General features: G+C 39.2%; 1 protein-coding gene across 1 annotated transcript; it reads left to right on the top strand.

The window, feature by feature from the left end:
• The first annotated feature begins 525 nt into the window (after window positions 1–525).
• On the top strand, window positions 526–19952 carry spats2 (spermatogenesis associated serine rich 2). The gene is made up of 13 exons (XM_044038673.1): window positions 526–625; window positions 3899–4187; window positions 5373–5452; window positions 6187–6295; window positions 6777–6826; window positions 7073–7295; window positions 7672–7851; window positions 7969–8104; window positions 12576–12634; window positions 14473–14582; window positions 14751–14853; window positions 15856–16001; window positions 16314–19952. The coding sequence occupies exons 2-13, from the start codon at window positions 4163–4165 to the stop codon at window positions 16563–16565; spliced, it is 1473 nt and encodes a 490-aa protein (XP_043894608.1). The 5' UTR covers window positions 526–625; window positions 3899–4162; the 3' UTR covers window positions 16566–19952.
• The last annotated feature ends 3189 nt before the right edge of the window (window positions 19953–23141 follow it).

Below are 23141 nucleotides of genomic sequence, written 5' to 3'. Positions count from 1 at the left end.
CTACCAAATACAATCAGAAGAAGAAGAGTTGATAATGGTCTGTATTTACATAGAGCTTCTCTAGTCTTGATGAGCTTCTTTACACTATAGTTTTGTCATTCACCCATTCACACGCTTCAACATGGGGTTACATGTCTTGCTCAAGGACACATATAGACTTATAGGGCCCTACCACTGAGCTACCATGGCTCAATGGCTCAACTCACCACTTAAAAAAGACTTTTACTTGTACTTGTACATTTTATATCAGAAAATGACATTTGATATTTAAGTACAGTGAATTTTATATACATTAAGACTTTTATTTAAGCAATATTATATAAAGTATCATTTTCTGGTAAGATACTTGTACTTTTACTCAAGTATCCCTGAAAGGTGCTTTACACAAGACGTTTAAGAGCCACTGTGTGTTAGGCCACATCGTCTAGCCCCTTACGCCACTGCGTCTGTGTTGAGAGAGGTACTAAAAAGGAGGGCTCTCTGAGTCCAATCTGGCAACCCAGAAGGAGACTAGTCGAGGAAAATTTTGCCAACAGCAGACTACTTGGCATTAAAGACGACTGGCGGCGGGAGCTGCGGTAACCTCTTTCCAGAATCTACTGTACACTTTTCGTGCCAGCACCAAGTACGTATTTTTGCTATGTCAATATATGAAAACACAGAACTAACAGTGGCATAGAAAAGCCGTGCTCTGAGGATATTTGTTGAATTGCGGAGCTAAGTGATGGTTAGCTTTACATTAGATCATTGAATAAAAAGACAAAATAGTCTGCTAGCTGCGCTTTAGCTACGGCTCAATCAAAGATCCGTCTGTGAAAAATGGCGTTTCTGCCTCACGTTGGGTTAAGTCTGTATCACTGCTGCTTTTTACACACATTTTTCTTTTTACGTTAAATGTTCACTATTGCGGTCAACAGCTCAGAGCTGTGCAGGGCAAATGATGTAACGTTAGCAAGCTAGCGTTAACGTAACCTCCGGACTTGAGCCAACAGTGAGAAGCGAGCAGCTCCCAAATTAACGAGTGACCTGGTTATGAAACTAATGTTAATTTAAATAATGTTTGGATTTATTTCTATATGTAAATGTTTTATCGAGTATTGCTGTGTGACTGTGATGAGAAATCAGATTCTCGTCACTCGGGCTGAGTTAGCCATCATTAACATCCAAATTGTTGGGCTGAGATTTAAGAAAAATCTGATTTGCAGTGGGGGTTGAACAAGTCGAGCATTTGTTAAAATTTTTTTGTTACATTTTAAAATGTGATGAAACATCGGTACAGGAGCTGTCATCGAACATTAAGTGCTCTTTATTTTAATGCTAAGTTGTGAACTTAAAGAACTTGTGAATTGCCACCACTGAAGCAAAAACTCTGGAAGAGATTGATTGTTCAGCATATGTAAATGGATGTATATACATACACACACACGCACATACATATATATATACATATACATATACATATAGTTGTCCCTTGGATACATGTTTTTAGCTTTGCTTACTCAGTGTTCATTGAAAAGAAAATAGATTTCTGGGCCAGAATGAATAAAGCCTATAAAGGAATAAAGGACATCGCACAAATGTGAGCTTTTATATTCAGGTTTTCAAGTGTCTATTCAAATCCCCAGGTTTCAGAAAACACTGATGAGCACAGCCTTCAATAGTTTATAACTTTTATAGTATATATCATCTTCTACTCTAAACATAAACACTCCTTACTAACTGTATTGTTGAAATAACTAATGAAACCCTAAAAACAGTTTGTCTTTTAAATAAATGGAAAAATTACAATTTTAATCAAACTTCATTGTCTGTTATTGCAGTTGTCTACGAACATGTTCACTTGTCTCTGAGTGTGTTGCAGAGTGAGGGGGGGTTTAAGTTTAGTGAAGTGTGCTTGGCTATCATATTGTATATAATTTATCTCAGTTAACCTGCATGTTGAAAATGCAATGATTGTCAGTTTCCAGTATAAAAATAGAACCAATATAAAATATATATCCAATATAAAAGCTGATTTGACTCCAGCAAGTTGCACAAGCTAATTTGGCCTTGATCATACTTCCCACACATGCAGATATTATGGTCGGTGTGACGTAAATTATGTTATCGGTCCATGTTTGCAGCAGTGTGCTTTGGACTCTCATGTGAGGAGGTTCAACAGTACCCACACATGAACTGCCCATTGCTCAAAAAATACAAAGACATACATATGGGGGGTGAACTCCAGGAGAGAAAGCGCTGCTCCTGGAATGGAATGTAAGATTGAGTGCACATGTGTGGAGCACTACGCAACGTGGATCACTCAATGACACAACGTCATTTTAGTAGAAGTGGAAGCGTGGCTGTGTACACGCACACAGAAATGTGTAGCCACTCTCTGCTGACAAGTGAAGCAGAAAGGATGACCCAGGCCTTGGTGTTTAAGATGCCTGCTATGCTGTAGCAAATAATGACAGTGGTACCCATCTGATTGTCTTACTTTTATTATTGATATTAAGTGTATTTACACAGATCAGTTAGATAAATGCACCATGTTTAACTGCATATAGACACAGATAAGTGATTTCTTTGCCAGGAGATCATAGTAGTCTCTGATTGAAAAGCTTTTTGTAGTTTTACAGTAAACAGAAGCCCCTCTAGTTTTCTACTTGGATGTGTCACTCACATCCTCCTTGTTTAAAAAGGTCAGCTTCTCCACTCTGGACACATGAATGCATCACTCATCTTGTGCACCTGGCTCTCTTGAAAAGTCAAGCACCATCCCTCTTGATAAACATAATGCGTCTTGGTATTTGCATGACCGGCCGTTGCAGTGTCACTTGTTGACTGTACATCTGTGACTCTGACGTCTCTGAAGGTGTGGTTATGAACCCGGACTGCAGCATGCAAAGTCCTAATCTGCAGGGTGTGGGTTTGTACAGCATTTAAGTTTCCCTTTCTAGAGTAACCAGGTCGGAAAGGGAAACCTAAAAGAGGGAAACAGCTGGCCCATTAAAATCCAGATTACTCAACATTTGGATATTTTTATGGCTGGAGGGGACATAAGTAAAGAATTTTAGGTATTGCAGTAGTCAGCAGGAAAGTCTGACGTATCAGTGAGTGGACTGGTGGTCTGCGTAGTGAAGGCATTGATTCTCAGACAAATGCAAGCTTGATTTTTATGCACATCCAGATAGTATTTTTCCCATTACAAAGTACAAAAGTGTCTAAAGGTCCCCATTTCGTAATAGTATTTACTTAATTTAACAACTGCAAACTTAAAATACTTTTGTGATTGTAAATAAATAAATGGGTGTTGCAACATTTATTAGAGAACAGAAGTTGACAAAGTAAGAAACATTGTCAGAATTAAAAGAACATCTTTCTGTCAGGGTTGTTGGCTTCCTCAGTGGCTGCTTTAATGTTTGATTTACCATAGACATGTCATAGTGAAATGATGTCAAAAGACACATAGTCAATTACTTTAATTTCAAATACAGCGTTGATGTAATCATCCAGCATCTGTGCTGTTATTTCAACTAGAGGAACATCTGAAATACTCTGGGTAGTTTGTTTTTTTGTCATGGTCACAGTCACCGTGTCAAATACCAAATTACCTACTACCACTCCAGAGAGCTGATTTAGAGGAATCCCATAGAACATACATAATGTCCTGGCAGACAGATGGTAATTGAATGAAACTGTTTTTTCATTCTCATCCTGTAGCCAGGAAGAAAAGGATTTCATTTCATGAGAATTTGTAGTTTTCAGTTAGAATAAAAATCAAACTTTGGGGTTCAATGCATTTTTGAGTGTGGGTAAAAAGTTCTACTTTCTGAAATCTGTCAGTAAAACATTTTAAGTCACAAGTTCTTAAAGTTCATCAGTTTTTTTTCTCAATTTCTCCCTCCCAACACAGATTTTTGATTAACTTGGTGAAGAAAGAAGAGGAAAACCTGAATCTTTGCCTGACAGTTTGAGGAGTGATCTGGGTTTGGTTGTTCCAGCCTTCCTGCCAGCTGAAATCCTTCTTGGCATCTCTTGGTGGAGAAAGTCTTGGTAAAAGTCCCTTCTCTCGGAGTCCTCAGTGGAACACCAGCTCAGACATATCTGTATAACAGTTATTTTAAAGGCTTGAGGAAGATTTAAACGGAGCATTTGTGGGATCCATATACGCAAAAACATGGCAAAGAAAAACAGCCACAAGGGTATGTATTGTTTTGATATTATTTATTTTTTAAATAACTGTGGGAAATAAGTTCAGTGGTTAGTGTTTTGTATGCATTATTTGTACAAAGACGCATTATTTGTTATTAGAGCTGCAACTCGCAATTATTTTTACAATCGATTAATCATTTGGTCCATAAAGTGTTAAAAAATGTTGATCAGTGTTTGTCAAACCTGGAAATTATGTTATCAAATGTCTTGTTTTTAATAATTTCTTTGTGATATGGAGCAAAGACAATACTCACATCTAAGCTAAAACAATCAGAAATTGTATTTTAATAATGAAAAAAAGCTTCAAACTGATTAATTGATTTCACCCCGTATGGGCTGGTATTGCTTCCAGTGACCCGTGACCCAGTGGAGGATAAAGCGGTAGCTGATGGATGGATTGAGTCTGTAGTATAGTAAATAGCACAATGTAGGAATACTGTAGAGTCGACATAAACCGCGATGTTAACCTACTTCCGTGCACAGGAAAACACATTTTTACAACAGTCCACTGGTTCTTTTTCTGTGTTGTCTATAAATGGCTACAGATTAACTTTGGACTTCACCCTGACTCTTCACACTCAGCTGTTAATGGCCAAGTCTTAATTCAGCCTTTTGTGGAAAGGCTGAAGTTGTTCCTCCTGCAGGAATGTCTTTTTGGAGTACTCCAGGGGTTATTAATCATTAAAATCAGATGCAGACTCCAAATTGTGCAGGCACAGATGTGATGAGTTTTTCTTTCTATATATCTTTACCAATACCCTTTCACTAGTGCAAGTAAATGCAGTAGGGCTGCAACAATTAATAGATGACTAAATTATTCACCATTTATTTTGATAAATGATAGTCTTTGGGTTTTTTTTTAAATAATTGAAATGAAAGCAAACAACTCAAATCAAATCCCTTTCAATTTATTGAAAAGAGTTACTGGTTTTCCTTGTTTTGTTCATGAAGACAAACATGGCAGTTGATGTGCTTTTGTACTTGAGATGAAAACACATGGCCTCACAAACACATGCATGATTGGGATTCACAAACATGGCTGATGACTCTTTGGGGAAACATCTGAAGACGTTTGTGTTGGTTTTGTTATGCAAATGATTTTCGACAGTGGTTTGCAAATAAGATTCAAGGTCCGGACAGAAAATGGAGATTAGTATTCATATTGTTTCTTCCAGATACATCTGGTGTGGTGTTTGACACACGCTCCAAAATGGTGATGTCACAGGGAGGAACAGCTGAGAGGATGAAGGAGAAGGTAAGACGTGGCCACTGGCTGTGCATGAGGGAAAGTCTGCAGGGTTTTTTATCGTTGGGAAACAATTAAGTTTGACAAAAGAAATGACACGTTTCCCTTTGTTTTGGTGGACTCTTTGACATCCAGCTTTATTAGTGGTTTTCTAGTGTGCCCACAGTAAACAGAAGAGTGGAAGTAACAGTATTATATTACTATAGTAGAAATGCAAGGATTAGATCTCTGTTGACTCTCAGATTTTCTTGTCTCAATGGGAGTTAATTTTATTGACATACTAAATAGATGTGCACCTCAGATAATAAAAGGTTACCACAGTAGAACTCAGCCATGTCCCATTTACCTTGAGTTGTTACAGTGGTGTCATAATGCTTTAAGTGGCAGTAGGTTATTGGGATACTGGTTTGTTATGTTCTTGTGGGTTTGTTTGAAATTGAAACCAAATGGCAGTAGAGTAACGCCGCAATGGCAGACATTTTTTGTTGATGAAAAATTATAATAATGTTAAGTTATTGATGATCTTCTCATTTGCACAGGAGCTGTTTGCATGTCTTATTCCAAGACTTTTTATTTTAGTAGTAATTGAATGAGTAAGAATTGTATGAGTAAGACCAAGACTACAGTTAAACGTTACAGCAGCTCCAGTGTGAATTTACAGTTAATACAGAGTTACCTGAGATATTCAAGAATATATTTAATCTTGTTCCTCACACTTTGTGCTTCTTTTTGTTTTTTAACAGATCAGTGCCGTCCGAGCAGTAGTCCCAAACAAAAGCAACAATGAGATTGTGCTGGTGCTGCAGCATTTTGAGAACTGCGTTGACAAAGCTGTTCAAGCTTTCCTAGAAGGTATCAGTATAATAGCACCAGTGAAGACCGTGAATTGACTGATTATAAGCTTCTTTTCAAATAGTTAGAAGATTTTCCATTGTCATACTGATTATATCACCCTTTAATAACATGAAGGAAAAAGGGTGACTCATTGTGTATTTGTGTGTGCTAATTTGACGGTACCTCTCGAAGTCTGCAAATACTCAGTTTACCGTAAATTACCTGTTTTAAAGTCAGACCTGTTGTCCTGGCACGCTGCCCACGACATTTGTGCTTCATCATGAAAGCTTTTGTCGCACATTCCATGCTTTGAATTCAGACGTCACACGCATGCATTTGGTTTTGCAGGTGTAAATATAGAACAAGGAAGTTGTGTTTGTACGTCAGACTGCATTGTTTCGCATTTGGTGGTGTCTAAACAACACTTTAGGGCAGGCCTGTATTAAGATGCCTACTGTCACTGTGTATCTTCGTCATCATTGTTTGCTCCCTGCCGTAGGTAGTGCAGTTGAGATCCTGAAGGAGTGGAATGTCACCGGCAAAAAGAAGGTGGGAACCAGAAAGCCTGTGTCGTAGATGTTTTCTTGTTTAGTTACTGTAATTGCCCTTAGTCATGAAATGTTTGCTGCACCTATTAAAGCTTGCTGTTTTATGCGTCATTAATCATATCAATTAATCAATCTTCAGAGTTAACATTGTTTTAATTAATATTACATCTTATTCTGAACCCGGCCAACTCTGTTCTCAGCAAGAGATGGTGTACAAAAGAAACTGACACATTTTTTTTATGTTAAGCCCAAGAAGAAAAAGAAGCCCAAGCCTCAGCCCGAGGCCACAGCGGAGCCTACTCCACCCGAGAGCACATTGCCAGAGGAGGGCAAGGATGAGATGAATGGTTTTCATGCCAATGGATCCGTAATGGATGGAGAGTCGCTGGATTCACTGAGCGAACAGCTAGACTCTGCTTCATTGGACGCAGCAGAGCTGGACTCTGAACCCACTACGTCTGAGACAGCCGGTAACAGCTCCTCTGCTAAAAATGGGATACACAATAAGGTCAAAAGTTGGGCAGGGCTGAGGTGTTCTAGGAAAGACTTGTTTCACAACCATTCATATGGACTTGGTGAAGTGATGACGTTTTGTTTGCCAATGGTTAAGATCACTGTAACCTTTAGATTAATAGATATGAATGAAATGTATTAATAGTTTAGGCCATAGACAAGTTGCAAATGTAGAGTTTGGTGATTTGGAAGAGGGGAACCTGCATAAAAAAAGTCAGTAATATTTGAAGTTTTTCAGATTTTATATTCTATTGGGATCAGTATAGTTTGAGGAGAAGTACACTTTAAATTGTCGTTATTTTATTTTTGGTAAACTTCTCTGACTTCCTGCAGGTGCGGAAGCAGAAAGTCAAGGCCCGGTTTCAAGTTCTGTCCCCCAGCAAGAGGGGAGGAATCACCAGGGTCCCAGAGGCAACAAGAGTAGACGCAGGACAGGCTCGGGTTCACATCCCTCCTCTTCCTCATTAGTGTCAACCACTGATGGACAAGCATCAATGGGAGGAAAGAAAATAGGTCAGACAGCTGTAGCTCTTGTTTTTCGAAATGATAGTTTGTAAAACTTAACCATACACAATATGTGTTGTCTTTCTTTAACATGTCCGTAAATCCTGTTCAATGTTGACCTCTCAGCTTCTACCATTGACCGCTCTGTGAAGGACCTGCAGAGGTGCACCGCCTCACTGACTCGCTACAGGATGGTCGTCAAAGAGGAGATGGACTCGTCAATCAAGAGGATGAAGCAGACGTTTGCCGAGCTCCAGAGCTGGTATGGGAATTTTATTTTGAAATCTGTGTTTTATCATTGCTATTGCTAAATCTTTTAGGTGGTAGAATATTTGGATGTAAGTTGATCACCAAAGAACACAAGAATGTCTTTGTGGTAGAACAAGAACATAGATTCTTCCTTTCAGCCATAACAACCAGGGATCAAATTTATATCCCTTATGAAAGTCCCAGACGATGGTTGAAGAACTTAAGAAGCAGAGTTTGCAGCACACACTTCATAAATTGTTCCAGCACAGACACCACAGATGCTTCGACTTGTATGCAACTTCCCTCCCAAAACAAGGAGTTGCTGCTGTACCAATGTTATGATGCGAGTCAGACATTCCTTGCTGTTAAATGCAACACAGTTGGCTTTGTTGTCAGCTTTTTTGAGTTGTTTTCAAAAGAAAAAGCACAGACAGAGAAGAGACTGTTGTGTCGAATGAAAGAGTGAAATGAAACTTAACTCACTAATAGTTTCATGGTGGTTATTTTCTAAAGCTGAAATTATTTGTCTCCAGGATGAACATCAGAGAGTAAACACAGTCATTCAGCCATGTTTTGCCTGCATGTTTCTTAGTACAGACTGGGAGTTTAATGGTCCCCCACCTGGAAGTAGTGTCATGTTAATCAAACTGCCGTGTAAATAAAGCTGAACGACATAGTCCAAAAAAAAACATATTGAGATAATTTTTGCATCTGTCTTTTTCACAGAAAATATACAAATCATGGTAATAATGTTTTGGCATCTATGGACAAATAAAACATTTTCTCATCTGAAGGGTGAGGTTTTAATCGCATAACTGAAGTGTCTCTCGATTTTGCAGTTGGTCATATTGGAATTTAGATTGTCCTGGAATTGGGAAGTTCCATCTTGAGCGACATTCCAATAAAAACCATGACATACTGGAAAGAAATTCAGATTCATCACCATACATAAATGGGTCACAGTAGATTTCTGATGATATTAAGTGTCATGAAGAGTTTTAGTTTCCTTTGCTCCGTTTAGAAAATCACCTGTGGCATCGCTGTGTTGAAATTTATGACCTAACTCAGTGAGCCTTTGCAGCCTACGGTGTAACGCCCTTCTCAGTATACAGCGGCTTTGCAGAGACTTTTACGTGCACAGATCAGCTTAAAGCATAAATAAATAACCAGACTATGGTTACAAAATTTACTGTATTTTTTTGTCTAAACAAAGTTTTACTTGCACTTTCTCTAAGCCCATACTCTTGCCTTAAAGACTTTTCAAAGGTAGGAATTGTATCCTCCAAACTAGGTTTAAACAGTGTTTTTCTGTCATGTCTCCAATTTGTCTGTTCTCCATGGTTCTTCAGTTGCAGTGGGAAAAGTAGCAAACCGAAGAGCACAAAGGGGACCTTTTTCAGATCCATAGTTTCTTAACAGTTTAATTGAAATGGGCTGTTCATCAACATTCCTCCTTTAGCTCATGTTGTTAATCACATATGTGGTGTCTGTGCTACTGCAATTTTCCATAGGCTGTGCTGTGTCATCCTTGAGTCAAAGGGCTTTTTCTTACCTTTGTCCTCCTGGATGACACTGACACAGAGCTTTGCATAATGGTAAGCACAAGTTTCTATACGCTGAACCTCAGTCTGCTCATGATGCCTCTGTTGTCACTTTACATTATTGATCGCCAAGAAGCAAGAAACACCATTAAGTAGACTTTCACGTGATAAGTACTAAAACCTTTCAAACAACAAGAGAAATAATTCTGGCTCATTCATTCAGAGTGTTTGCACATTTGTAGTTTTGCATGAGCCATCTATAGGCCAGCTGGTATAGTATGTAATTATGCAAATATATTGTGAAACGATTCATTGAGGCAGATATTTAAAGCAAGAGTGTGCACATTGCAGAGATACCTCCTCAATACTGTCTGCTTCACCTTCACCTGCTTCACCTTCTATTTTACAGACTTAATTGATAGTAATTGTTCAGGAAATGTATAATCAGCTTTAGCTGCTGGTTAAAGGACATTAACCGGTTTAAGTAATTGGTGGCAGTGGGTTGAAGATAAACCGGATAGTCTTTTTTAGAAAAGGACTTATATTTTACATTTATAACCCTATGTTTTAGATTTATAGCAGAACCTTTGGCTCTGACTTTGCCTTGTTTCTGTCTATGATTGTCAGAATGGTGAAAGCAATGTTCTGTGCAAACAGAAAGTATTATTTTAGTATAAGGCATATTTATTTTTTAAACCTTTACCTGAATCAGGAAAAACAGGAAGTCTACTGTCAGATTTGCATTCTTTGAATTATTCGCATATGCTGCGTTTCTCCTAAAGAGCTCCTTCATCTTTCTCTCCAGAGCAGCTGAAACCTGATACCATGGTTTCCTGTTGATTTTCTCTGCTGAATGGGATATCCATTTAGCTCCGCTCTCCGCTCTCAGCTGCTGCCGTACTTACTGGCCTGTAAAAGTTGAGCATGTTGTCAGTTAAACAAATATAAAAGATGAATTGCGCTGTTAGGGTTCAACACCCTCAGCTCCCATGATGCTCTAACAGCACACCTGTGGCTGAGGCTTGCTGTTGATCTGTTTGCACCAAGCGCAGAACTAGATGCTCACCTAAAACAGAGAAAGTGCTATAAACCCCAGTAAGTCATACTTCAGTACTACTTTTTAGCAACCCTGTGTCACGCAACATAAAAGTAACCTACAAACTGCTACCAGTTTAGATACACAGAAATAGCTTTCTTTTAGTTAGTGCACCATTATTAATCATCCATGTAGTGTTGAATAAAAGATGATATTCAACCTGCTGTCAAAATACTGTCTTCTTCTGTTCCCATCTATTTTCCATGGTCTTTGTTTTGCTGCACATCAGAAAGAGATGGCAACTGTAAAATAGGGTTGGATGATAATGAACAACCACACAACAATGTGGAGTCTCCATCATAAAGCCCTTCCCCCTTCGTCCCACACCATCTATCTTCTCTGCTCCTTTTCTCAGCCTCAACTGCAACATAAACATATGCAGATGGTCACAACAGTCAGCTGTTGTGTAAAAGTGGGATGCCAAACGACTTGCTCCACCTCCCTCTCTCTCTCTTGCTCTTTCTTTCATCAATTAAGATGAAATGAAGAAAAAACGCTGTCTTTCGATTGCATCATCCAACCCACAATTTTACAGCACCATCATCATGATGCCAATCTACTCGAATTTGCCCGAACCTACTGTGAAAAGCTGAAGGTTGAAAAATTGTGTTGTCCATCCACCCTAAAGTCAGGACAGTGTTAATCCAAAGCTCCCAGCAGCAGCAGTACAGTACAGTGCAATGCTGATATCATTTAGTCCTAAGATATCTTTAGTTTATATCTATTCCTTATGCTACAGTAGGAGGAAGAGTGAAAAGCCAGGCTTCATGTTCTCCCCCTATCGTAACACACTAAATTACAAAACATCGAATGTTTTTGAAGGCCACTCGTAGTTTCTTACCTCTGCATCCTTGGTCGATGGCTGTGCAAAGTGGCCATGATTGGCACTGCTCTGTGGTTGGCTTTGTTAAAGTTTTGGAAAAACAACAACACAAATAAATGCAGTAAACCTCCCCCAGTTCTGTATTTTTTAAGACCCTGTGAGAAGGTCCAAACTGGCTCTTTGTTTAAAGTATACTGAGACTTTAAACACGCCCTGTGGGGTCTTCATATAAACAAAGTTGTGTTTAAATTCACTCTTCTCCCCAACACACACTGTTGTACTGTTGAGACCTCATGAGAGTGATGGATGGAGCTGCTCATTTCAGTCTTCTTTCTCCACTGCCACCACCACCAGCAGTAGTCTGAAAGCAGCTGCTGGAACATGTTGACCAGCCGTCCAAAAACCTTCACAGGTTTTCTTTGCATGATTTAAATGTTTACATCTCGTAAAGTCAGCTTTCTGCACCTGTCGCAGCAGCTCATCGTTGACACCAAAGCTTAAAACTGTGGCGTGATATCAATACTGTATTTCAATAATAAAAGAATCCAGTGTCAGGTGACAATGGTTTGAGGGAGAACAATACACCCACCACTTCTCATGTTTTACTGCTCATAGCTCAGGTTTTTTTGAAGTGAGGTTGTATGAGGTAATAACTCATAGTCAGCACTGACTGCGACGTGTGTGACCCTGGCATGCTGTCAGTGCTGGGAGCCAGCTCGAGACACGGAACACTCACTCTCACGAAAACATGGCTGCCAGTGAGGAAAAACTTTAGCTTCTTAACAGGGCCGTCTATTAAAATCTACTAACTATCACTTCAAATATTGTAATAGCTGTATTGCACTAGCTCTTTTGCATCGTCATACACTGAAACATACTTTTCTTTGACAGCAAAGTGAATACACATTTATCTGTAATGTCAGTGCAAAGACAACATGTACAATATTTGTTATGTTGGAGACGGTGAGTAAAGAAAAATAACTTTTTTTCTTTCTTTCTTTCCCTCTCTTTTTTTTTCTCCTAGTTTAATGGACAGAGAAGTAACTCTCCTTGGAGAAATGGATAAAGTGAAAGCAGATGCCAGTAAGTACCGTATTTCCCAGCATGTAGACTGACCCGAAACCTTGCTTTCCACATACCACCCAGGTGCCACTCGCGTTCAGTGCATAATGTGTTCACCTGACTCAAGGGCCTGGAGAATCTGACCTAAATCACTGACGGGAGTAGCCGCAAAAGAGATTGTTGTGGAACAGCCAGGCCCAGTTTCTTCAAACATGCGCTGGTGCCCTTAGGGTCCTGATAAACCTGGAGCATGCCACTGTGTGTGTGTGTGTGTGTGTGTAACGTGACAGAGCAAGACTACATACTTGTACAAGTAGGCCATTCTCTCGTGTTCCGTCCTCGCAGTGTTGAGTGTTGTGTGTTCCGGGCCTGGAAAAAGTGAATAGTGTCAGGTGTCGAGGGACACTCAATGCTGTCTTTGTGCAAGGTGTGTGGGGAATTGAGAGGAAAGCGGAGGAACTCCAATACTTCTTCGACATTACAAAAGGCCGATTTCCACAAAGTTTTAACTGTCATTTATTACGTTTATGATGACTTACGGGTTGCTCTTTCGTGCTGGAAAAGGATATTCCTATAAAGACAACAGGCTGGGGATATCTTATTTGTTGTTACTATGGTAACATCCATCTTGTAACTGCTTTTGCTCGGGGCTGCAACTGCAGATTGATCAATTGACATTGTCATTCATTTGGTTTATAAAATGTCAGGGTTTTTTGTTCCATTTAAGCCTCTGACCTGTACTTGGTCTATTTGACTCTTTCCCCCGTTCTTCCACTCCTCTTACTAGAAAAAGTAAACTTAATATTGTTTATGGATATAATGCAGTTATTTTTACTATGACTTTTCCTTAAAATAGACTTTTTTGGAGTGGGGAAAAAAGGTAATAAATCACAGCATCCCAATATATGGTATCATCACTCCTGTATAAGGATACGTATCATTTCTCCAGATTCTTCTGATTACATGGCCTTAGGGATGACATCACACCAGGTGGAAAACTGTCATTTAGATGTGCTTGCGTCTTGTTTTTAGATGTACAGGCAGTTACACATTATGTGAAATTGTGTGTGGATCAAAATGAGAAAGCTTCTGTTTTTGGCCCAGACAATTTTTTTTCTCTGCCAGATGAGAAGAAATTGTGTTTTGATGAGACATGCAACACTGTTCTTGAACTAAATAATTGTAAACAGTTGGTAGATTTAACTTGGTTTTTAGCATCCAGAAGCAAAATGCCTTCATTCTAAATTTAATCATGTGAGGTAAAATGGGATCGATGTGTAACAAGGCTCATGTCAGATTCACCGTGCCCTCAAATCAGCACTTTTTCGGTATCTTGATTTGAAGTTATCTTTATCTTTGACCCTTGTTTACCTATAGATGCCAAGTCAAGCGCACTTTGTACTCATTTCAAAATAGCACAGCTGGGGAAACTGAAACTTAGAAAACAAAACTGAACAAACTTCAAAACTGAAAACGGTTATTTAATTGTCTTTAACTTGTACGTCTTTTGGCTGAAACATTAGTTGATTTATTGATCAGCAGTAAAATAATTCTATCTTTTGTGTGAAACTGCTTCTCTCATTCATACTTGACATTAAACTGAATATTAAAATCTGACTGTTCGAATACTGGCAATTTCTAATTCTTTTTTTCCCCAAATTTCATAAACCAAATGATCAGAGTTGTCAAATATCTGATCATCTGATCATCTTTACTACTGTTCAGCCACATTGTATTGTAGTTCTTAACTGGACTTAATCTCTGAAACGTGTTGCACTGCGAAACAGAGAGCATGTTTGGTTTGACACTGTTCATCAAAGCGACTTTGTGTGTGACGGGTCATGTTTTGTGTTTTTCAGTGATGATTTTGGACGCCCGGCAGAAGAGAGCAGAGGAGCTCAGACGACTGACGGACAAGTCGGCATCCATGTCGGATGAGCAGTTGACTGAACTGCGAGCAGACATCAAGGTACTTGACAGTTGGTCTCTGTGTTTGCCTCAGTGCTTTGTTTCGGAGTGACTCAATGTAAAGTGAGCACTGAGTGAAATACTATTTACCTGCAGTATCTTGGATAATGTTTTAATGTATCATTAGCAAAATAGAAGTCATTCATATGACTTCTTTTCTATTTTGCAGCACTTTGTGAGTGAACGTAAATATGACGAGGATCTTGGGAAAGCAGTAAGATTTACATTTGATCTGGAACCACTGAAGACGAGCATCTCGGGGTTTGGATCAGGTACAGAATCCTGTTTATCTCCTTTAACAACAACAACCACTGCTGCTAACATAACAATGAAAAATCAAGCTCTGCATCGGCTCTTTATGTCAGGTCTCTGACATCATCTGTTACAGTGCAGCGTGGACAGAAAAAAAGAAAATGTAATTTAGTGAACAAAGCATCTCTTCAAATCCCAAATATGGACAGATTTCCCTTTTTTACTTAATAATTATTGATGATAACTCGACTTAAAAGCACATTTTAAAGTCAACACGTGCAGCAAGGAGTGAAAAATGTATTTCTACAGTGTCATGATAGCTTCCATATGAACAATAAATATAGGATTCATTTGCATGTGACATTAACCAATACATTTCCAAAACATTTTTGCTTTATTGCATGCCACACAGTCGTCATCATCAGCCCTTGATACTTAACACGAAACAGGAATTCATGTGAGGAATACGCAGCTTTTTAGCTAAAAATACACAAAATTTGCCTTTTGTACTTGTGAGAAATGAACTGAGAGTGTTTCTCAAGACTGCACACAAGTAATGGTTGCATTAAAAAAAAGAAAATGGTCATGCTGATATCTTATCAATGCAGATGTCTGCCGTGTAGACAAAACTGTTAAAGTGTAAAGTAGTGTTTATCATCTGTCTCTATGTGATAGTGATGTTTTTCTTCCTCTGAAATCTTAACCACATCAGGTATTTTCTTTCCATAGTCGTCATTCCAACTATAGATTTATGGCCAAAGAACTGATAGAGCTGATAAACCTTTGACTATTCATTAAACAGCCTTAAACACAGACTAACAGTGGGAGCTCTGCACCTCATTACTTGGGTCTTTATGTTTGCGATGTTTTTCCTCTCGTTATATTTGTATTTCTGCAGCTTACGACACAAAAGCTTCTCGAGTTTCTGTGGCTTTTGAAGGCTTGAATTTAATTAATACTGTCAATAAATTCCTGAATTGTGAGGGTTGCTGAAATGATTGTCCCTGTTGTCTCTTTTACAGTTTATCATCCACGTACAGGATACTCAAATCGGTCCCGTTGTAGCTCCACGTCCTCTTCTGTCGCCAGCCCGAGCCTGATGGAAACTCCTCCCCCCACTCAGACCCAAAGCGTCCCCAGTGAAAACCGCCCCCCACCAAACAAACAGGTCAGCAGCAGTACATACATTTGTCGAACATCCACATAGTGATATATTAAAGGCCTTTGCACACAGGGTGCACATTTACAGTACAGTACACATCACTGACTGCCGGACCTTGTTATGACTGATCTGACGTCACGCTTATGACTAGTGGCAAAAGTGAGACATGGAGTACCATCATGCACTGCACCATCATGTGACATTTGCACATGATCATTTTTCAAACTTATACCTTTTATTTTTTTGTAAATATTGATGTGAATCATTTTTAAATGTAGAGTGGGTTTTGATTTTTTTCCCCTCCCCTTCTCCTCTCAGATTTTCCAAGGGAACAGGCGTACTTTCCAGGGACAAGGTTTTCACTCGGGTGGTCAGCGGTATAACGGCAGCTCCTACCATGACAGGAACGCCGGCCGCGCCAACCACCGCTACCAGGGTGATGGCGGCCACACTTCACAGCACTCCACCAACTCCAGAGCTCCCTCTCATTCCTCCTCATCCTCCCACAACCAAGACCGCTTCTCTCACAATGGGCTGCCTCAGAGGCCTCCGCGGACGCACTGCCCTTGACAGTGGAAATCTCCGTCTCGATCAAACCCCTCTAACTAACCCTTGCACTCCCTTCCCCGTTCCCACCCCGTGTCCTGCACACTCTCCCACTATACTAACTCCTTTCAATGAAGAATAGAATACACGTTTACATAGTTCCATCAGTTGAGCTGTAGTGCCACCTTCTCTACATCAGTCCGTTCATCTGTCAGACTTGAAAAGCTCTCGCTGGTTTGTAGTCACTCTTTTCTTTTTTCCATTCCTGCCCTCCAGGTTTAGCTAACGGCTTCTATCTTTAGCCTCCTTTGAGAAATCTCATCGCTACGCTATCGTCAGCCTCTGTTGTTAATTTTTCACAGTTGAGCAGTTTGCCAGAGAACGACAACAACTCGTGCACCATTGAAGTTGAACTCATGGTACTATTTCTGTTTTTTGTTTGTTTGTTTGTTTGTTCTTTGCTGTGGCCTGTGTCAGCTCTCTGATTCACACCCCCCCACACACACACACACACACATCCCAGAATCATTTCAATGCCTTCACCGTGGAAAGTGTAGTAAAAGTGCAACAGTAGTTTGAGCATGACCCAGGATTTTTGTCATCAGGAGAGTAGACATGCAATCAACACTACAGATGATGTTAATGTTTGCAAGGGGGGGGGGAAACGAGAGAGAAAAGAAACATATCAAACTGTGATGCAGAGCTTTTTCTTATGGCTGCTACAAACAATAGGAAACATTTAGATGTGTTTTGAGAGGAATTCTGTGAACACTTTGAAACAGTTGGGAAATGAGGTCATTGCTGTCTGGCCGAGAGTTGGTGATCAGAGGTGACTGCTGTCAGTCTTCTTTCCTATGAAGCTACGGCCTGCAGCTGGTGAGCTGAAATTCTGAGCATCTCTCATTTTCCAGTCTTCAAGCTAAGCTCCATGTCTCAGGCTTTATCTCCGCGGCTGAGACACAAGCGTGGGATCTCGTCTTTTCATCTAACTCACAGCAGGAACGCCAATAATAGCATTTCCTGTTTTAACTGTTCCTATAATATTGCCCGAGGCGGCGATGTATTTACCGTCCCACTGGCCATCGTGGTTTGCGCGTGCGCTGTCGTTGTTGGCTTGCTCTCTCTGTTATTTGTTTTGAGAAAGAGCGCTCATTAGCTTTTGTAAAATCTTCTTAAAAGGATCACGACGAACTGTCCGCATGCTGGTTCATCGCTCGCTCTCGACTTTTCTTCTGGTAGGTTTTCCTTTCTTCTTTGTTGGTAAATACATGACGAGCTTGCCTTTGGTCACAGAGAGACTTCACATTTGCCTTTGACTAGAATCGTGGACGTCTGCATCCCAGTGGCTTTTGTTTAAAAAAAGAAAAAAAAGGGCACATGTAAAGGACACGAGTGATTTCCAAATCTGTGTGAGAAGGTTCGAGAGCCACTCATCCGCTTTTTATAAACTCATTAGTGAAGGTAACATTGATCAAACTGATGCTGTTCTCCTCACACATCTTTTATATATTGCTTCCAATTAGATGCTGCAAAGCTGCTGATGGAGTGAATTGTCTGGTCATATTCTCCATAGTTTTGCGAACAAAAAAGCTGGTGAATACCTCATTGCTGATCTTTTGATGCAACCTGTTTTCTTGCAGTGGGATCTTGTTAAAGGACGGAAACCGTCTTGTTTTCTTGATGTTCTGTACGTAGGCGGAGCTGCGCGGCCGTCACATTATTGCTGCATCTTCTTCACGCGTAGTCTTCCCTCAAGCAGATATTTGGGAGAAAAGAGGGAAAATCTTTGGAAAAAAAAAAAATCATGGAAAACTTTGAGAGAAATTAATTTTGTTGTCTCCCCATTTTTGTTTCTTCGTTTGCTTTTCTGATTATGGGAGTTTATTTTAATTTTGTTGTTTTGTTTTCATTTTTTTTAGATTAAAAAAAAATAAAAATACCAGTAACTCCCTGGAAATTTATATAACCGAGTAGAAATTTGTGCTGTGATGAGACAAAATGTGGCTCCAGTTTGACTTGAAGGGAATGTGTTTTTGGAAATATGCTTATTTGCTTTGTTGTCCAGAACAAAAAAAACAACATTCTCTAGGAAAAGCTACACAGGGGTGATATTTACGTTATAGTTTGTTTTTTTTTTCCTTTGGGAAATATTTTCTGGAAAAAGACGAGTCTCGACGGGTTGTTTTGGAAGAGCTTTTCCATCCAAGCAGGGTTAAAAGACGGGAAACTGAGGTGTAGGTGTAAAAGGACAATCAGTTTTATTGACGGGAGGGATATGATGGCCGTTCTATTGAGCCCTTATGTTGTAAAGTTCTGTTTTCAGTTCATCTGTGTCGAGTAATTCAAACAGGAGACCTCAGGCGAGCGAGTATTCCATCATAAACCATCATCTGTTTTCATAATCGGTGCATCTATTTTCTGTTTGTTTTCATTTAAAGTGAGATTTGCATACACAACCTCAAAGACACTGAGAAGAAAGCAGATATTCACATTTTTAGAATTTTTTTTTCTTTCTTTTTAATCGGTTATAAAGGTTGCTGTTGTAAGATTTTGTTGGTTCTAACTCGTGAGCAATTTATTGTTTTAGTTTTCCAGTGCAGGTTCTAACAGGGACTCTAGAACAGTTCAGTTTCTTGGTAATGAGGTGAAAAGGTGTATTTCCTTAAATGTTTAACTACTCCTTTAAATGCTTTCTGGGGCCATAAGCCAGTTATAATGCCACACAGATTTTTTTTTTCTTTTATTGACTGAAGTTGGTTGAACTTTTAACAACTCTCCTCCGTGGATTGGTGTGAACTTATCAAAGCTGCTGGAGCAGAAATAAACCAGTGAGTCTTCTGTTAGAGATGCTGGACGAGTCCAATCCAAACTTAGAGAGAGAGCGAGGTTTTCTGTTCCGAGCTTTCTCCGACTCATTTTAACCACTTTTTGTTTTCATAACTTTAGGGACGTTACGGACATCACCAAAGAAATAATCTCATCCTGTTAATAAAAAAAAAAGAAAGTTGCTGCCTTTTTTGCAAACATTTCCAAAGGGGATAAATTCAACACTTAATCTTTATATTATTTCCGTCCTTCTTTTCTTTTCTGATTCTTTTCTGTATATACATATATGTAGCTATATAATTTTGTGCTCACATGGGGCATTTTGTATGTGATATTCATATGAGGCATAAAAAAAAAACCATCTAGTTAAGTCATTCTTCCAGTAGAACATTGTGTCCTTCTCAAGACAACTTCTCTGAGACAACTGTAAACTTAAGTGCCTTTTCTTGTCTCCCACTGATTCACTGACGTCCCCTCAACCGGAGTCTGGACCAAAGACATCAGCCGTCCCCAACTCCCCTGCCCGCTTACCCCACTGAATGGCACACTTTTCATTTACTACAAATAAACGGTTTGCAATACTGATCGTGTTCATGTGTTTTGTGTTTTTCAGCAGGTGTTTTCACGTGATATGGACGAATAATCATGGATTGTAATGATGGTTCTAGCATGGCTTGGCAAGACACGTTTTTGTTTTTTTTGGCTTTTTCATTAGCGATAGTACCTGATACTTTTTTAGTACCACACAAGCTCAGCCAATACTAAAATGGTCAGTGTGTCGTCACTGGACACTGGCCTGACACAAGAATCAAAATGAACAATGCCGAATTGTAGATCAGTTAAATGGCTTACAAATCCTTGTGACCTGTGTCAATCTCCAACATTTAGCAAAGGAAATGTCTAAAATCTCAATATTCAACTGAGGAGTCTGATGTAATGAGCGACAGCATTGCTGAAAGCTGGCGATTGTGAGCCGAATCGCAACCTGTTCAGCCGTATTTCAGTTCAGTGACTTTGTCAGACTCAGTCTCTGCTCCAGTCATGCAGTAATGAACTGAATTTTAATGATTCAGTACACCAAAAAGAACTGCTTTGCCTCCTTTGTTACTAGTTTGTGTGTGTGTCACATTTTAACGACATCGCGGAAGTTTTGTGCAGCTGGAAAAATGATGCCAAACCGAGTCGTTGAGGCAAGTAGAGCCGAGTAAAGTTAGACTGTGTAATGGAAAAGCACCGTAACTCACCAAAATATTCGAGATGATGAGGTGTTATACTTCAACTTTACATGAATCAAGTTGTTCTGACACAAAATCAAATCATTTGAACACTGGAGGCTTCAAAACATCAATCAGTGCAACTTTGTGTTGAGGGTACAGTGTGTGGGATTCAGCCACAGCTGCATGTTTTGCATGCCTGAATTTCACTCACCTCATCTGTCCCTTCCACACAAGTAGGAAAAACTGTGGTAGCCTTCGGTGGCCCCTTTCAAAGAGAAGACCCACTCCTGATATAAACATAAAAGGCTCATTCTTGGAAAAAAAAAAAATTGACTCAATCGGGTATACACTGAAAAACAAAACATTATAATTGTTTATTCCATTTTTTCTTATAATCTTATACACTGTTTAAAAGAAGACAAAAAGGGTGGAGTGGCTCAGTGGTTAAGACCCTACCTTGTGTACCAAAGACATCATGGTCGCAAGTTCGATTCCACCCCTGGCTAATTGTACTTGATTCCATTGTAAGTCGCTTTGGATAAAAGCGTCTGCTAAATGACATGTAATGTAATGTAATGTAAAAAAATGACACATGCACAATAGCAGGAGCAGCCAGTAGAGGGCACTATTACACTTTAAATTCACTTATCACAGAGAGGTGACACATGAATGAAGTGGTGGTTTATTTATGAGAAATATCTCTATGGCTGATCTATCTGTTTAAAATAATAGTGGATGGAGCAAAAATGTCGGAAACATTTTATCAAGCACACATTTACCTCATGTCAGGATTTATGTTAAGTGGGTCGTGACCAGTAAAAAGTGGGTCCCCATATAAACTGCTTTAAGACGGTGAACAACAGAAAACTACAGGAGATTTTGTTTAAGTAAAGCAGAGAAATGGCTGCAGGGATTTTACTATGTTGCATTATAATGTATATTGATTCCTAAAATAATTATGAAGTGATGAACATTGAGGTTAAAGGCCACTGTGACTTTATTAAACACATTTTCAGGATTTGGCATCTGCGACCTTCAGAATAAAACTGAGGCTTTGACTGTTGGCTTGGACATGAGAGTAAAGTGCTGTCTTCATAATGATCACATGTGGGCTCAAAGGCTAGCTCACTACTGTGTCAGAGAACCAGGGTTAATTCCTTCACCTAAAGTTCTCTTTCAGCCTTTGTTTCACCTCACTCGTGTTAATTCTGGTAGTGAGTTGTGTGGAGTTAATAGGCTTAATCTGCCTTGTGTGAACTCATCTGACAATGTAACATGTTTATATTTAAAAGTCACACACACACACACACACAGCCTGCAAGTATCAGGCTGTGCACTCTCAAGTGACAGTGTTTTCCATCTGACAAATTTAAATCTTCAAATGTCAGACTCAGTTTTTCAGTGTCTCTCTAGTTCTGCCAAAATCAATGACATCAAAATCCATCAGTCTTAGAAACTTTCCCAAGCATGAATCACATTCCTGTTTTACAAAAGAAATGGAGGAGTGAGAGAGAGAAAACAGAGAGAAGATAAAAGAGGACCAACTGAAGTTCATCTCAGTGACGTCTCAGATGCAAACAGATAAAAAGTCCTGAAGAGTTAGATTCTTAAGAACCACAGCGAGCATAGTCAGATCGGATGAGGAGGGGAAATCGAGGTTGGACTATATGACTACAATCTTATGCGATCTACATTTTTACGGATTCATGGATACAAAAGCATAAAAATCATGTTTGACTCTTCAATCCCTTTTAAATGTTGGGGCTTTTTTTGAAATACACTGCAATACCTGGAGATCTCATCTGACTTCTATAGAAAATGTGAAACCAAAGAGGAAAGAACACAAAACATTTCACAGTCAAAACAAAAACAATGAAAGTCACTGTTAGAAGAAATGACCAGTAAAGTCAAACCATTATACTGATTAAGCCTCAGCACAGCTGTGTTTAGGTATTGTGTCTCCCGGGCCACATTTGCACCCTGCACACAGGAAGTGATTTGTTTTATGTCCCAGACAGATGGAGGCAACAGCAACAACGAGAAGAGAAAAAACTCTTATCCCACTCTGATAGTATTGCTTGACAAAGCCAGTTTTCAGAGGGACGCAGCATACAAATATAAATGCAATGAATGTCTGTCTGTTAATTGTATATTAACGGATGCCCACAGTGGTCAAGTCCTATTGAGATGAGATGAGATTCAACTTTATTGTCATTAATCATATACAAGTTTTGGATAACGAAATGAAATTGAAATCACACACAACGTACTGAAAAGAAAAATGGTAAAATTGTACATCAAAACAATTATATATCAAAAATAATTACGTCAAACAAAGAGTGTAGTTGGTGGACATTTTTCAGCATAGATGGACATCTGTGCTACTGCACTGTAACTGGCTGATGGATTAAGATCTTGTCCCCTTTAATGAATTATATTTAATTTTTACGGTCAAATAAAACATAAATAAAGTTAAAACAAAACAACATACAGTACATTACAAAAAAATTCTTTGCATATATTTAGTACTCGTGTTTAATATTCCTATTTTTCTTCA

This window comes from Solea senegalensis, linkage group LG11 (assembly GCF_019176455.1).
Source record: "Solea senegalensis isolate Sse05_10M linkage group LG11, IFAPA_SoseM_1, whole genome shotgun sequence".
Classification (NCBI taxonomy): domain Eukaryota; kingdom Metazoa; phylum Chordata; class Actinopteri; order Pleuronectiformes; family Soleidae; genus Solea; species Solea senegalensis.
Note: the sequence above shows the minus strand (reverse complement) of the source record. Positions and strands in the feature narration are given on the sequence as shown.